This window comes from Ptychodera flava, chromosome 22 (assembly GCF_041260155.1).
Source record: "Ptychodera flava strain L36383 chromosome 22, AS_Pfla_20210202, whole genome shotgun sequence".
Lineage (NCBI taxonomy): Eukaryota > Metazoa > Hemichordata > Enteropneusta > Ptychoderidae > Ptychodera > Ptychodera flava.
In genome coordinates this window covers 16074139-16090368 of record NC_091949.1, presented here as the reverse complement: position 1 = coordinate 16090368, position 16230 = coordinate 16074139, and the positions used below count along the sequence as shown (strand labels likewise).

The following is a 16230-nucleotide window of genomic DNA, read 5'->3' as shown; positions in this document are numbered from 1 at the left end:
CTGGTCAGATTGTTATTCAATTTACACCTTGTGTAAATTTCCAACCTGACAGCTGTGCAGTATATGTATATGTGGTTTACAAAATAAGATTAGAATTGATATCAAGAAATGACATGACACTCGTGTGGATCATCCAGTTTCATGTGTGTATATTTTTTGTAAAACTTTATTGTTACTTCATTTTCCAAGTTATTACATGACAATCTTCATGGAAAGATGTACAAAATAATCCATGCTACATGTAAAGAGTGAATTCATGATTGCATGCATTGTTTGTCATAGCAACATAAATTAGTTATCCAGCTTCAAAGTGCATGTCCATACACAAGCTTACCAGTTTGAGTCTGCGATGATGACATCAAGATGTATGATGTCTCCCTTTTTCAGCAATCTCTAGGCTGAGGTGTGTGCTCCACATATACAGTATGCGTAAATTGGGTGCAAAACTGGAACTATTGTGTCTGAAAATATTGACTTTTTGACCACAAACCCCTTTTGCACTCCAATTTTCAGTCTTTTTTGTAAATGTTGTGAATACCATTTATGTATATTGGAGAGAGTATTTTGATATAAGTCATGTGAAAGTATATTTTATTTTCAACAGACACCAGTATGTCCTTGTACACTTAGTAATCTGATCAGTTGTGAAGGTGGTAAAGAGTGTCAATTGCTTGACTCACATTATAATGACATCATAAATATGTAGATAAGATCATAAAAATTATATTTTGGAGGCAGTCTACACAAGTTTTGTAAGAATTGTGACTTGAGTTGAGTTACGACATCAGTCAATGTACATGTGAGTGTTACCCAGTGTTCTGTTTCCTTCATTAGGTTTTCATTCTGAAAATATTGTTTTGACCAAAAACTTGATTTTCTATCCTTTTTGGTATATTTTGACAGTTTACACACATTTTTTAGTGCATTATGCTCTCTGAAAACAAAAATAGCCATTCCATTTTACTTTTCTGGTTTTTGTGAACTTACCTGAAATTTTTCTGGGAAATTTGTTTTTTTACAAAAAACCCTCTTTTTACCCCAAATATCTGTCCATTTTAGTAACATTGTTATCTCAAAACAGGTCTAAATTAGTAATATTTCATCTACGTGGAGAAATAATTCATACTTTGCGATATTCTTGAGATAGAGATGTGTCATTTGCAGAGCAAAGCTGTCCACGTTGTAACAGGAAAAGTACAATTCAGTGGTAGGAATAGTATGTAATTGATATGCAAATTAGTTGTGTATTTTATGCCTTTTTGGTATATTTTGACAGTTTACACACATTTTCAGTGCAGTATGCTCTCTGGAAACAAAAATAGCCATTCAATCTTACTTTTCTGGTTTTTGTGAACTTACCTGAAATTCTGTGTGAAATTTCTTGTTTTTTACCAAAAATCCGTCTTTTTACCCCAAATATTTGTCCATTTTTGTAATATTGTGATCTCAAAACAGGTCTAAATTAGTAATTTTTCATCTATGTGGAGAAATAATTCATACTTTGCAGTATTCACTGAGATAGAGATGTGTCATTTGCAGGGCAAAGTTGTCCACGTTGTAACAGGAAAAGTACAATTCAGTGGTAGGAATAGTATGTAATTGATATGCAAATTAGTTGTGTATTTTATGCCTTTTTGGTATATTTTGACAGTTTACACACATTTTCAGTGCAGTATGCTCTCTGGAAACAAAAATAGCCATTCAATCTTACTTTTCTGGTTTTTGTGAACTTACCTGAAATTCTGTGTGAAATTTCTTGTTTTTTACCAAAAATCCGTCTTTTTACCCCAAATATCTGTCCATTTTTGTAATATTGTGATCTCAAAACAGGTCTAAATTAGTAATTTTTCATCTATGTGGAGAAATAATTCATACTTTGCAGTATTCACTGAGATAGAGATGTGTCATTTGCAGAGCAAAGCTGTCCACGTTGTAACAGGAAAAGTACAATTCAGTGGTAGGAATAGTATGTAATTGATATGCAAATTAGTTCTGTATTTTATACCTTTTTTTGGTAAATTTCACATTTTATAATTACACACACACTTTGAGTGAAGTACCAGTATACTCTCTGCAATCCACAATGCTATTCCATCCCCATTTCTGGTTTTCTATTCAATGTAATAGATTTTTCTGTAAAATTTTATTTTTTTGACCAAAAAGCCCATTTTCTACCCCAAATTTACATCCAATTTTGTAACAAAGTGATGTCAGAGTAGTCTCATAACATCGTATATTAAATTTTCTCAAAGGAATATTAGATGATTTACTTATTTTATTTGAAACAAATGTGTCATTTGCAGAGGAAAGTTGTCTGTATTTTCACAGATAAGAGTAGATTTTAGTTGCATACTTTTATGCAATAAATATGCAAATGAGTTCTAAAATTTCAATATTTTTGGTCATTTTGTGTCAATGTAATGTTTAACTCTCATTTCAACCACCACAGCAACATCCACTCCGTATCTAAATGTAAATTTTGGGAATTTTCAGGTTTATTTTGAAAAATTTTAATTTTTGACCAAAATCCTGAGATTTTACCCCAAATTTCTGCTAAATTTGTATAAATATGATATCATAACTACCATAATCAGATAGGATATCTTATAAGGATCATGAATCATATAGGGTTTGCCACGTTTTATTCAGGAATAAAAAATTCCTATGGATTCAAAAGGTAACATGCACAAATTGTTTACCTGCCTTAAAATAATGCAGTGGCTGGGTATTACATAACACTAGATAATGCAGCCCCTTAAGGGTTAAGTGTAGACTTGGTTCAAGTCGGTGAATTTTAAAAAAAATAAAATCATTTATAATAGTTTCTCTTGTGTCTCTCCTATTTCGTACAAACCTATCCGGAATTTGGCAGCTCACGCCAGGTTTTCCCAGCGATTGAATGCGTCACGTTTGAGTCTGCGCAGTAGTGAGTTAGTTTCTGCCGGATTCACCGACTTGGACTTCTTGCAAAGTACAGGCGGTGAGACGGACGTGTACACAGTGACGTAGAGCAAATACAAAATGATTGACAGCCCCGCCGTTATTCTGGCCAATAAGAAGAACGCTTGCTAATAAACCTCTGCATGCTTAAAAAGTTGTTGCCATCTCCGTGCAAAGCTAGACATCGAGTACGTTTTTATATCTGGGCGAATAATGGCATCAAGTTCGTACATCAACCGCGTTTTACAACTGATCGGTCGACCATCGCTAATCATGCGAGATTACCAAGAAAGCTTGTTGAGAGTTACATTGAGGGAAAAGATGTGTTCGTCTGCGCACCAACCGGCAGCGGAAAATCACTGACATACGAAGTCGCTCCACATTGTTTTGATTTCCATCGCTTTGGGCACGTAAGAGAACAGGCTACAACTGTAAGGACGGTGTCTTTTTCCATCCTTGAATAACCGGCCACGATTTTCGCATTTTGTAACATGGGCCCAACAAACAACACAGATATTTTCACGCGTTTTCGGTGATAGAACAGAGGTCGTACCCGCACTCGACATTTTGTCAACAACGCCGTGTGAGTTTTATGCACGTCTCGTTTGGGTCAATTGGTAACTCCTCCCAATGTGTAAAATTTAGTGATGTCATCTTATGAATAAATTATGAGTAAAGAAAACGTCATCTCATGAATAATTTATAGCAACGCAAACCCTGCAAGAAAGCCAAGTCTGTGATTCCGGGTGAAACTCCGCTGTATAGCGTTCACTCCACTCATCGCGTTCACCCTACTCATCGCGTCCACTCACGCGCGCGTTTCACATGAGAGCAAAATACAAATCATTGCGTTCACTCCACTCAAACATTCACAAATCACAGACTTGAACCAAGTCTAGGTTAAGTGGTATATGCCTTCGAAAGAAAGACTTCAATTTTATGCTAAAATTTTCCCCAAAGAAACTTTAAAATATTATCTTTCAGAATCAAGTATGAAAATTTGTGATCATTATGCAAATTTTTATACTAGGGGAAAAAAATTACCAAATATTTGCTAATACTAGAAATTCATAATGGCTGCCACTCTATGTGAAAAAATTAAATTTTTGAGTTTCAAAAAAAAAAAAAAAAAATTTCATTTACTCCAAGAGCTTCAAAATTAGCCTGCACAAGTGGTAGATCAGAAAAGTGTTGTAACATTTGAATCAAAATATTTGTCCCCAAGGCGCATTCTACTTTCATTTAAGGGTTGAATGACAGATTTAATAATAATTGCCAATTTCCAGTGAAGTACAATCAATTTTGTACCATGGATAATGACTGTCTGCAGGAAATATGTAAAATAAATCATCACTGTGAAAAAAACTGAATTTTTCAAAAGCAGAAAATTATGTCTACTTTCAGTGGTCGGGTTAAAAATGCAGCTCCACATTTTGTGCAGATTTGGAAAGGCTGGTTCAAGGAGATTAAGATTCCATACTGCACAGTTTGCAAAGAGAAAAATTTGATCTGTTTTGATCCTATCAGAAATCATGTCTGCAGCCACAGTCTGTCAAAACATAGATTGCGCCCCAGTGGATACTCTCACAAAACTGTTTATGTCAATTTTGATTTTCTCAGGAATTGTTCCAGTTCTCTATACAAATACAAGTTCTGTAAAATCCTCTGCTATCAATCATAGCCTCAGAGGTATTACAGGTGCTCCATAAAGTTGACAGGTCACAAATAAGATCAATCTGATAAATCTACTTTTTTCTGCTCATCCACTGGGATTTTGAAAAATTTGTCTTCTGGTTTTTACTAATAAATTAAAATTAAAGGCTATCTTGATCAAACTTTGCAAGTTTGGCAAATTTTTTCTCTAAGTTACCATTTTAGTCTCGGTTCTGAAAAATTCTGTCGTTACAACATTTGTCCTACTGTTCTTATTGTCCTTGTATTCAGGATCTACCAGAAGAATTTCCCGGAGAAATTGACACATTTCCTTTGAGATGCCCTTTATCTCTTTCCAGTAATGTGTCAGGCAAATACAATGATTTACCATGTGTATATATGCTTCAGCAGAAGCTGAGCATGACATTCCATAAGATTGATTACTGCAAAGAAAACCATGTGCATACATGTATAAAGCTGTGTCCATACAGCTCTATATCCAGTCACTGCAACCTACATATGCATCATATTATTTTGGTGTCCGTTCCCGAGTGTTTTGAAAAAACAGAAACTAATCGATGAAAAACGTTTACACGGCCTGGTACAGGAATGCGTATATGGCTTGCGGTGTACAATATTCCAGGGGAAAATCTTGTATAGTCAGGGAAGCACATATACTTGACCTTTTGCTGAATAAATATGCACTTTGCAGAGCTTCATGATAAGAAATTTACACATTTACTCTACTCAACTCTGTGAGTCTTTACACATCACATGCACTTCTTGTAGTTTTTGTGTTTCCCTCATCGATCATGCCAGCTCTGAACTCGGTCCCAACATTGGCACTGAGAGAACAGGGCTGTGCCGAATGTAACCTTTCACCACCATGGTTTGGTCCAAACCATTGTTATTAATGGTGAGTGTGGACCTGTTTACAAGGAACAGGGGTGAACAGGTTAATTTACGTATCAATCACGTCTTTGATATTAACACACGTACATAGATTTGACATGTACAGCACAGAGGATTGCAAACAAGGTGTACAAAAGACAGCTTCAAATAATGATTAAAGAACCAGTAATGCTAACTTTTGATAATTTTTACACCATTTTTTTTTTTGAATTTCATCCGTAATTCCTTGTTCTACTCCCCAAGGCATGTTGATGTACACAGTGTTCACCTTGTCAACTTGGCATGTACGAGTGTAAACTGCATTGTGATTGTTTACATTTGAATTCTGGTCCAGACCAGAATGAAAATGTAAACAATAATAATGCATTCTAAACATAAAGACCCTAAGTTGACAAGCTTAAAGGTCTGGTGAAATGGTCCCGGTCATGTGACAGAATATCTTCCAGGAGGTCAATACTATTACACTCGCAACAAAATTGCAACCTAAAAGTACGCGCAAGTGTTGATTTTTTTGATATTTCTATGCGCGGCTTTCATGGGGTCATTTTGCGACACTCAGGTCACGCCCTCAGTGGGAGTCAAGGTTGGCCGTCTGTGACGTCACAGGTGTGTTCATTTACATCGAATAGCGGTCCAACGCCGCCTTATCTCTGCCCGGTATCCGCTAACAAAACAGGCTTCGCGCTGCCCATTCGCCACGTTCGCCAATGCGAATCGAACTCCGAAGTGGCGAAAAAAAATCGATCCTAATTCGCCACAGTGGCGAAACTGATTTTTGTTTAAAAAATATGGTAAATAAAGAAAAAACGTGGGGTTTTTAGTCTTTTGTTTAATCTGCGCTTCTCTCTCGGCGATTCGCAAAAACTGTGTCTACTTCCGTATTATTGCGTTCTTTCCGTCGCGTCGTACGTATTTGCAATCGAGCCAAGTCTCGCGAGAGATTTGACGTCATCTAGTCTAGTGTACAGCATGCATAAATGGCTCTCGCGAGAATTGAAACTTACACACACGCAATCGAGCCCTTGTGATAAATTTGACGTCATTTTGTCCTGTGTACAGCGGGCATAGGAACGCTCGCTCGCGAGAATTGAAACTTTTGCTATACATAGCAGACATACGCATTTTAGTCGAGGCAACAAGGTTCGGTGTTATAGTTGATTTACACTGATTGCGGTCTAGATGTTCTGTGTTGTGCATTTTAATCACGGTCTTAAACATTCCATGTTGTGGTCGAGTTGCATCGCGTTCCTCGTGGTCCGGTATTCCCCGTTGTTCTTCAATTTAGCCTAAGTAATTGCCGTCCCAACGACGCGTTCCGTGTTGCTGTCGATTTGTATCATGGAGGACTCTACCTCCATGATTTGTATCATGATCTCTACGTTCCGTGTTGTTGTTCGTTTTTAATGGTAGTCTCAACGTACAGTGTTGCTGTTCATGCAGCTGATTTGCATCGTGGTTCCAACCTTCCGTGTCGTAGTTGTAGTGCATTTTAATCACGGTCCCCATTTACGTTTTTTACTGTCGATTTGCATTGCGGTCACGACGTTCCGTGTTGTAGACTAGTGCATTTTAATGGCAGTCACAACATTCAGTGTTGGTGTTCAGCAGTTGACTTGCATTGCGGTCCCAACCTTCTGTGTAGCGAGTAGCGAGGCAGGCTCAGCCGAGGGACCGTGGCCGATCGTACGAACCAGCCGAGACAAGCACATTATGGTTCAAACACTCCACACTTGACGGAACTTGAAAAAGTTTACAGTTGAGCCGTTCATGTTCTTGCCGCTGTCACAGCCACCAAAAGAACAACGTTCTCCAAAGTGAAGGAGGACACTGTCCTGATCATGTAAGCGGAAACCCTAGAAGTTACCCCCATGGGGAGCTTACGGAGGTGTGAAATACTTTAATTCCCGTTATGAGATACGACGTCGGGCAAACTTCGGAAAGCCGAAAAAAGTCGACTGGAGAGGCTCGGGGGACACGCCCACATTGCATTTTTCTTTTGCCATATTTCATAATCACGCGCGCTAAACGAAAAAAGAAATGAATGCAACTGTTTTATAGACCATCAACTGTATTTTGTGATTTTGCAACATGGGCATTTCACCAGACCTTTAATAGCGGGTGTTTCAGCTTCTTTTGGGAGTAGAATAAGAAATTGCAGTAGACATACAAAATAAAATAATGAAAAAAATCATCATAATAAGTTAGCATTACTTGATCTTTAAAATGAAGAAAGTGAAAGTGCTCCACTTATATATTTCATGTCTGAGTAATTTTCTTTGTTTGCAGAAAGCTCATGAACTGTGCATCTTTTCTCTGTCAAATTACAGATTCAGAAAAAATGGCACGCTATGCTGAGGAAGAGAAACATATCAAAGAAGAAAACCTTCGACTCCAGAGGAAATTATTGATGGAAATGGAACGAAGAGAAGCGCTGAGTCGCCAATTGTCAGAGAGTGAATCTAGCTTGGAAATGGACGATGAAAGGCAATTCAACGAAATGGCTTCCCATGGCAATTTGCGACCTCGAACAAGGTCAAGTCCGATCCCGTATTCTCCATCCTCAAGTAGACCCATGTCTCCCGGTAAGTGTGTGCAACTCCTGATATGTTGAGTGTCTTCAAGAAGCAGTGAGAATGTGGAGGAAGATATTTGTCTGTATTGTTTACATTGTGTAATCCATAATAGGGGTGAATCCATGTTTGACAGAACTTGAATGACAAATTTGGATGCAAAATTCTGATCACGAGTTAGCCATTGATCAATGCCCTAGATTTAAGCAGGGCTGTTACTAACATTTACTGCATGTTGTACTATAGTCTTTATGAAGAACTCTCACTGACACATATGGGCAATGTATTCTTGACCACAAAGATTTTGTTATCACTGACATGTATGCGATATGCTACCCATCTACAAAATCTGTAGACAAAGTCAAACAAAATATTGTTGATGTGAACTAAAGCTATGAGAAAATTGCAAGAAGTTAGCTGTTGTGTGTTAAATTTACCGTATATAAAAACTGAATTAACTTTTATTCCATGAAAAGGCAAGGCTGTTGGATGATCAACCTAGAGTTAGTTCAAACTGCCAATTTGTAGTGATCATAGCGTGAACATTCCGAATATTGTTTGCATCAAGATTTACACCATGGCAATGTCCCACAACACATGCACTTGTCTTCGACTGTTTACATGTAACTCTTTGCTCTCTGTGTTGTCTTCCCACAATCCATCTCTATTTTCTCTGGTCTTAAAAAAAAGACTATGAAACTATCCCAACCACAAGTTATTTTCGGAGCTACAATGGTAAGCAAAAATTCAATCCGTCTGAAAGTTCATTATGTAGTCGGCATGCTTTCAAAAAAAGCTGAACATTTTGTAGTTTTGTTTAGGGTAATGGGATCGGGGACAAACTCACAGCCCATGTCCATCTTGTTGTCTGCGTGCCTCCTTCTGTGTTTGTTGGTTTGTTGTATGTTTGCAATTATTGTGATGTCACTGCTGTTGATTGCATGGATGTACATGTATGTCTGCCACAACTGCCGTGTTCTAGTGTTCAGTGTGAAATGCATGGCTTTCAGCTGATGTGTCTCATTCACTCATCAAAAGTCAAGTACATGTCTTATCACTTCATAGGGCACTGCCACGTTACAGCAACCAGAGATGACGAAATTAATGGCTCATAAACCAAAACTATCTGTTTATTCACAGAATAAACAAAATGAGCCTTATAAATCAGTGTTATAGCAATATTTGTAGCAGTGTGTTATCATTTTATATGCAAAACATCAAAACCATATCAGCATCGTGTGTCGTTGTGCCAGGTTGCAATTTTACAGTTTTTTCACTCAAAGTTGTGTCTGAGCAAACATTTGTTGTGTATAATTGTTCCATAAAGAAGACACTGTGTGATTACATGCTCATCTGTTGATATCTATGACAAAGCCCTGAATATTGCAAAACCACATCATAAAGACTTCACTATATAGACATTTGTGGGAATAAACATTTAAATTTTTGCAGTGCTTGCTTCAAGGATGGAAGTTTGTCTCCAGCGTTTTAAAAGTTCTGAGCCATCTCCAGATGAAAAGGTTTTGCACATCAAACTGAAAATGGTTCTCGGCCTGGTTACATAATTCTTTTGAGATGACCATGATATACCAATGAGTGTAAAAAAAGCAATTTTTGTCATGTACATCAGTTGTACTGGAGGGCCTGCATGCAAATGTATCAAAAAAAGCAACACCACATTGTGAAAGCCTCTCAGTTTATTGTAGAGTCGACAAAGGGCACTTACTTCCACAGGCAGTATATCACATTGGAAGCGAGTTTCCATGGCAACAACCATGGTATACTGATCAGCCTCTTTTTCTCTCTCTCTCTCTCTTTCTCTCTCTTTCTTGAATATTTATTTCCTCTGCAGGTCATTACAACGTTGCATTTACACCACCATCGCCGATGAGTCGCTGTTCCACTTGTGGAAACACCCCCTACCACTCAACGCCTTCAGGCTTGTCAAGTACTTCACCTCCACCTATCCCCCATGTGATTCCGGCCCATGTAAGTGTACATGTACTGTATGCCATGCACCCTTCCATCCTCTCAAATATACGGAGACACAGTAGGCATTTCAGCAATAGGGATCTACTCTATCAGGGGGGGTGTACTCTGTCCCTTGCAGTCAAATTTTTCTTCACCATACACGCACAATATTTTCATGTGGTCAGTCGTTCCTTCACCATTAATTTCATCGATTTTTGTGAATTGAATCCTTTTTAAGTAAATTTTTTTTTCAAAAGTAAGAAATACTCAAAGGAAACATGGATGCAGTGGAAGAAGTGCATGAGGAAATAAATATTTGTCCCAGAAATTAACAGTGCACTGTCAGTCATCAGTACAAATTGATATGGACAGTTATTAATTTTAATGCCACTGTGTACAATCATTAGGTGTGATTTGTGTCTGTCAGTGGAAAAACTATGCTGGGACCTGATGCTCGATTTTATAGTGTCGTGTTTCCAGCAATTCTTGACAAAATTATGATGACTCTGAATGACACTGGTATTGGAGGTTTTATACATGATAAAGAAAGCTGTTGCTGTGATAAAATCAATTTATTCCTAACCATGTTAATTACTGGTTCTGTTGACCAACTAATGTTTGTTCGTTCTTTACTTGTTTGTCACAGAGGACAAGAATCATGTCAAGTCCAGACAAGTTCATGAAGCCCACCTCACCAACATCATAGAAACTTGTGAAGATAAATCACCATGACAATATGGAGACTGAAAAAAATGACCCCATCATTGCAGGTCAAAGGTCAACCTCAACAACTGATAGGCTGTGTTTATTTGTGTGGTATATGCCAAACACATTACAGTGTTATCCCCTTTATTAAAAAAAAAACTTCTGAAAATAGAACTAAAACTTGCCAAAAAGTGACAACTTTGTCAACTATTTCAGCTTTATTTGATATATATCTCTAGTCATACATGTATGAAAAGCATTGGAAAATGGCTCATTTAGAACAAAGAAAGAAAACTTAAGAGTTATTGTTTGTGTTTTTGGGACGCTGAGGATGAAGTTGCATTTCCATCCTTTCTTTTGATGTTTATTTTTTTGAAGAGACAAGCCGTTATTTGCTGAGAATGTATTACAAGATTTCCTTTGTCTTAAAATTTCCAATGCCTCTTTTCCACCTGGCTTGGATCATCCTGGAATTCCGATATTTTCCAAGGCTCAAACTGATTTGTTGATTGTCAAGCTTAGTGTTTTCAGGGACTGACCCTACCTACGTAGTCTTGCAAAGTTCGACGTGTGCTTTATTGTTCAACCAATCAGTGAATTTGTACAACAGGTGTGTGAATCTCATGACTGGTGTCATTGCATCATCTGACTTGCTGCTTGCTTGCCTGTATTTAAAGCACTTTATGCCTTCAAGAACAAGAATTGTATTGACATAGTTGTTTCTCTGTCCTTTTCTATTAATTTATTGAAAATTTATTGATAAAAAAAACGATAGAATTGTTAGCCCCATTTGGCCGTACCAAATACATGCATTCTGAGTCAGAGATCTTTGAATCATAAGGATTCATCTTAGCCTTCTAATAATCATATTTTAGTGAAGTACTATGAAAGGAAGTTATGCTGCATTTTTTATCTGGAAGTATACTTAAAAGAGAACAAAGGTCAAAGTGTATTTTGATCTGTTGCCAAAATTTGAAAAAAACTCAGTAACCCCACCCATGTCATCCAATTGCCAACGGGCAATTATCGTAGTCAAATTAAAAGGGACAGTTGCTTTAACCGTGGATTTTTTTTTTCACTATCATTGTTTTGTGTGTAAAATTGCTAATTCTTGTTCTTCGCGCCAAAGAGTGTTGAAAGATCAACCATTTAGCTTGTCAACTCAGCGTCTGTACTTTCAAAATGCGCTGTTATTGTTTACTTTTAAATTCTTGTCCGGACCAGAATTCACCCAACAACACAATAACAGTGCAGTCTACACATGTACAGGCTGAGTTTGCTGCATTCTGTTTATCTCAGCAGGCTGCAGGAAGTAAACAAGTAGTTCCTTCAAGATACAAAAAAGGTGAAAAATTCCTCCTAAGTTGCATCTACTGGCCATTGCGCAGTTCGTGCAACACGAGCATTGATTTTCCCTCAGAGCAAATCATCCCTCAGTCGTAAAATACAAATAAACATTCTTATTCTCAGCGTTTGACCACTATAATGCACTATAATGTAATATCTCTATGACTGTCACAGTTTTCCTGTCGTGTAATATGCAGACTAGTTCATAACTACTTTCATGTATTTCCATCTTAATAGAACTCAAACCATTCATCTAACAATGCCAAACAGAATAAATAGTGTCAAATCAGATCAGCTGGAAAAAGTTAACCAGACTATTCCTCATTCTGCCTTTGCTTAGCTGGGTAAATTAAGATACTGTAAAATATACAATGTTAGGAAAGGAAGACACAAAAGTATAATATTTTGCAAAAAACTTTGTGTGGCAGGATGGACACAGGATGATGGTATGTAAAACTGTTACTGCATAATCTATTGCATATCACACCAAAGAAAGGCAATCTGTATCTCATAACTATGTTTTGCATGCTTTACATGTACATGAAGTACATTATAGTGTGTAGATTTGATCCACTAGATTGCTGGCTTCATGTGGCTTTATAATATAAAGGACTGTTTTGAGAGATCATCAGATTTCTGTTGCTTTACACAGAGTATAGATCATAATTTTTCACTTCTTGGTTCTCTTTCGAGCCAAGCCATGTTTGGATGTTACCGAGTGGTAGGTACGTTGACAGATTTCACAATGTTCTTGTATTATCTTCTCCTGTGAAAGCAAATTTTAGAGAAGTTTGCATCAAAAACGAGTCCTCCATCATTGCACCACTTGCCAAATAATGTAATGCTTACCTGTAACTCATGAGACTTATTGTTGGTGAAGTTGAATGGCTTTTTTCACATTTCAGTTCCTGTTTTGTAAGGACGCAATCCTATTTTGTGAAGTTCTTGTAAAGATTACGGTTATTCAGAAGCAATTTGACCCAGTGTGTGTTGTAAAGCTTAAAAACCAGCCACCAGAAGTCTGACAAATTTCAAGTCAGTTGCAAAAAAAGCTGTGTTATTTTAGAAACCTGTTGTGTTCTTAGAAGAGCCCTCAATGTTATAGTATGGAGATTAGCGTCCTCAGCAAAGTGATTTTTTGTTTCATATATATACCAGACCGAATCAAGTGCCACTACTGTTGGTGTATCCGTTCTTCCATTTCATCAATCAGTTGACTTTTTATGCTGAAAAACCAAGTTTGTTGGGCATTTATGAGATGGGGATTAACAGACAGCTTTGATCATTATATTTTCTTTGTCAGTAAGTTGGGTTTTTTATCTCACAAGATTAATTTGATGATTTTCAGTGTAATGCTGTGTTTTCTGTTTGCCGTATGACTTGTGACTTGAAACTCTTAAGTGTTTATGGCAATGCTTTCATAAGCCAAATAGAAATTGCTACTATAGCAATTTACTCTCTGTTCATTTCAAAATTCAAATGAATTCATTGGTTGTTTTGGTCTTTTTATTGCCATATCACAATATGTCTCTCAAGCTGAAATCAGAGTTTCTACTGCCAGTATTCATACTGGTTCAGTACTTCCATCAGCTTTTCACACTGGTATCGATACAACATTTTGTGTTTCATGTTGAAGACTTCACAAAGAGGGTTCAAATGAAATTGTATAATAACCAGTTAAGAAAATGAATATTTGCTTTGAAAGACTGCTTTTGATGGACATCATCACTTTGAGAAATCCAGTGCACCTATACGTAAAGATTTCATTTGATCTGTGCAACCTTACCAGTTTGTGCTGTCACCGTTACGAAAACCAACAGAATGTTATGTAGCCACAATAGTGATATCTGTGATATTGTAATTTTCCTATCTAATCATCAGCCGATTATTGTGCATTTGTTCCTGACCTTAAAGGTGTCACATAGAGATGTGAGGGCGCTGTTTGTCACTTGCAATTCATGTGGAGATATTACTGCAAACTTGTTTATCATTTTGTCAACCTCAAAAATCAATGAACATAAGCAGAATTGAGATTTGACTTTTTGACAGGTGAACTGGTTACTCTTGTATCATCACCTGTTGTTTATGACAGTGACAGTGGCCATTATGTAACCAAAGTAAAAGGCCAAAGGTCAAAGGCCAATTTGAAACACAGGATTGTGGTCACAAGTTTACAGTTGTGCTGTTTGAGTCCGTGTCAGAATTTATTTTAGTAATAATATTGAGTAGGAAGTATACAATATACAATATTGAGAAGGAAAATTCAAGAATGAACTCGAAAAAATTTTCAAGATGGTACAGTATCAGTCATGCAAAAGTATGTTTTTTGTGCCTTACATAAATGTTGTGCAGAAATTTGAATCTGTTTATCAGATGAGTCTAGATCAGTAATCAAAATTGTGATTGTTTAATGGTAGGCTGGATCACAGTCCCTTGTGTATGGAGGAACTGTAGCTGGATTGATCACATGAAACAGAAGAAGAAGGGAGATACTCGCGTGATGACTCTCTCTTCCGTTATCTTAATTATTCAAGCAGGGAGGAGATTAATAATTGCAAAGGTATTGACTTTGGCGAAGAAGTTGCCAGGACAGATTGCATCTCTCTACAATCTCCGTAGTGTTATGGCATAGACATATTTGATTTCGGAAATATATACAAACTCCACAGAAATGCATGTTTGAACTATGGGAACCAGAAATTATTTGGTTGGAGTGCCTCGAAAATGAAAGTCTAAACTTTTGCACAACTTTCCTGAAGCAAACTTTTCAACCATTATCTTTCAAAATTTAAAATCGAAATCAGGGGTCACCATGCAAACTTTGCTACTAGGGAAACAAACTTCCAAATATTTACTCAACATTTGAAATTCAAAATGGCGGCCATCCCTGTGTAATCTCTATGGGAGTAACTAAAATTTCTGATTTTCACAAAACTAAGCTGGTGAAAACTTCATTTCCTCCATAAGCTTCAAAATGAGCCCCCAAAAATAAGACAACAAGAATTTTGTAAAAGTTTGAGAGTCCAAATAGGTGTCCCAGATGAGCAGTCTACATTATCAACCATGTTTATCAGCTGATATCAAAAGAAGTTGTATAAACTAAACACTAAATATGTGTTCCACATATATCTCATATGACACTTTCCATTCAGCATAGTAATTGTTCACCACGGACTTCAAAATGTAAATTCTTTTTTGTTACACAGACAGGCACTCATGGTCTTCATTTTTGTGTTAATATATGATTTCTTATTTTCTCAGTATTGCTTGAAAAAAATCAGCTTCTTGCTTACCAAAGCGTTTGTTGGCCGTACATGATGAATCTATAGTTACAGTGGCATGAAGATAACATAAAATGGGTAGTTAAGAAGTGGCGATGTTTAGCACAAATGTTTTCAATAGCATCTGTTTCATGGCAGCCAACAAAGTTGTTGGACATATTACGTTGTATAACATTATGTTGATTTCAAAAGTTACTGTAAATTTGTAAGATGAAATTGTACAAAAAAAAATAAAATTCTTTCGCTCGAAAATGTCAATTTTGACAGATTTTTGTAGCTTTCCATGGTTGTGATGCTGGTGTGAATAAATTTTGAATGCTTTAGAAACACATGTCACACACAGACAGACTCACAGACACGCAGGCACACGCACACACACACACACACACCTTATGCACCTAATTGTGTGCAGTGCTATTTAATTTTGTACATTTATGTACCAAGGTTGAACGCAAACAATCAGGGTGATTGTGAAACTTTGTGTGAAAGGAAGTGGCACTAAACTACAGGAGAGTGTCACGTGACAAGTTTTGGAGTGAGATTGGAAACTGACAGGTGGAATTGGAAGTATCTGTGGCATGGATTGGTAGGTAATTGGATGGCCACAATCTAAACTGACTATAGACAACCATTGGCTCCATTGTCGAGCTTGTAATGGTAGAAATAGGCACGTTGATGCCGTATATAGAGAAGTATTTACATGTAATTATGTGTACATCTGTCGGAAGGGTTGAACATATACCCAAACTAAGGTGTAAATTCTGGTAGTGCATTTTGAGTACATGTATTTGTTTTGGTAGGTTTAGCTGCAAAAATTGTAGCCTAGGTTGGGCTGTCGTGCAGCTCGCGCT

General features: G+C 37.1%; 1 protein-coding gene across 2 annotated transcripts in view; it reads left to right on the top strand.

The window, feature by feature from the left end:
• The window catches only part of LOC139122799 (coiled-coil domain-containing protein 6-like), a 48302-nt gene extending 32665 nt beyond the window's left edge, over positions 1–15637 (top strand). Inside the window, exons 6-9 of one of the 2 annotated variants that reach the window (XM_070688534.1) lie at positions 7833–8087; positions 8766–8810; positions 9928–10064; positions 10693–15637. In XM_070688534.1, the coding sequence (XP_070544635.1) occupies positions 7833–8087; positions 8766–8810; positions 9928–10064; positions 10693–10752 (497 nt within the window). In that variant the 3' untranslated portion in view covers positions 10753–15637. The remainder of the gene's footprint in view (positions 1–7832; positions 8088–8765; positions 8811–9927; positions 10065–10692) is intronic. The other variant, XM_070688535.1, reaches the window with a different exon arrangement.
• Positions 15638–16230: the final 593 nt, after the last annotated feature.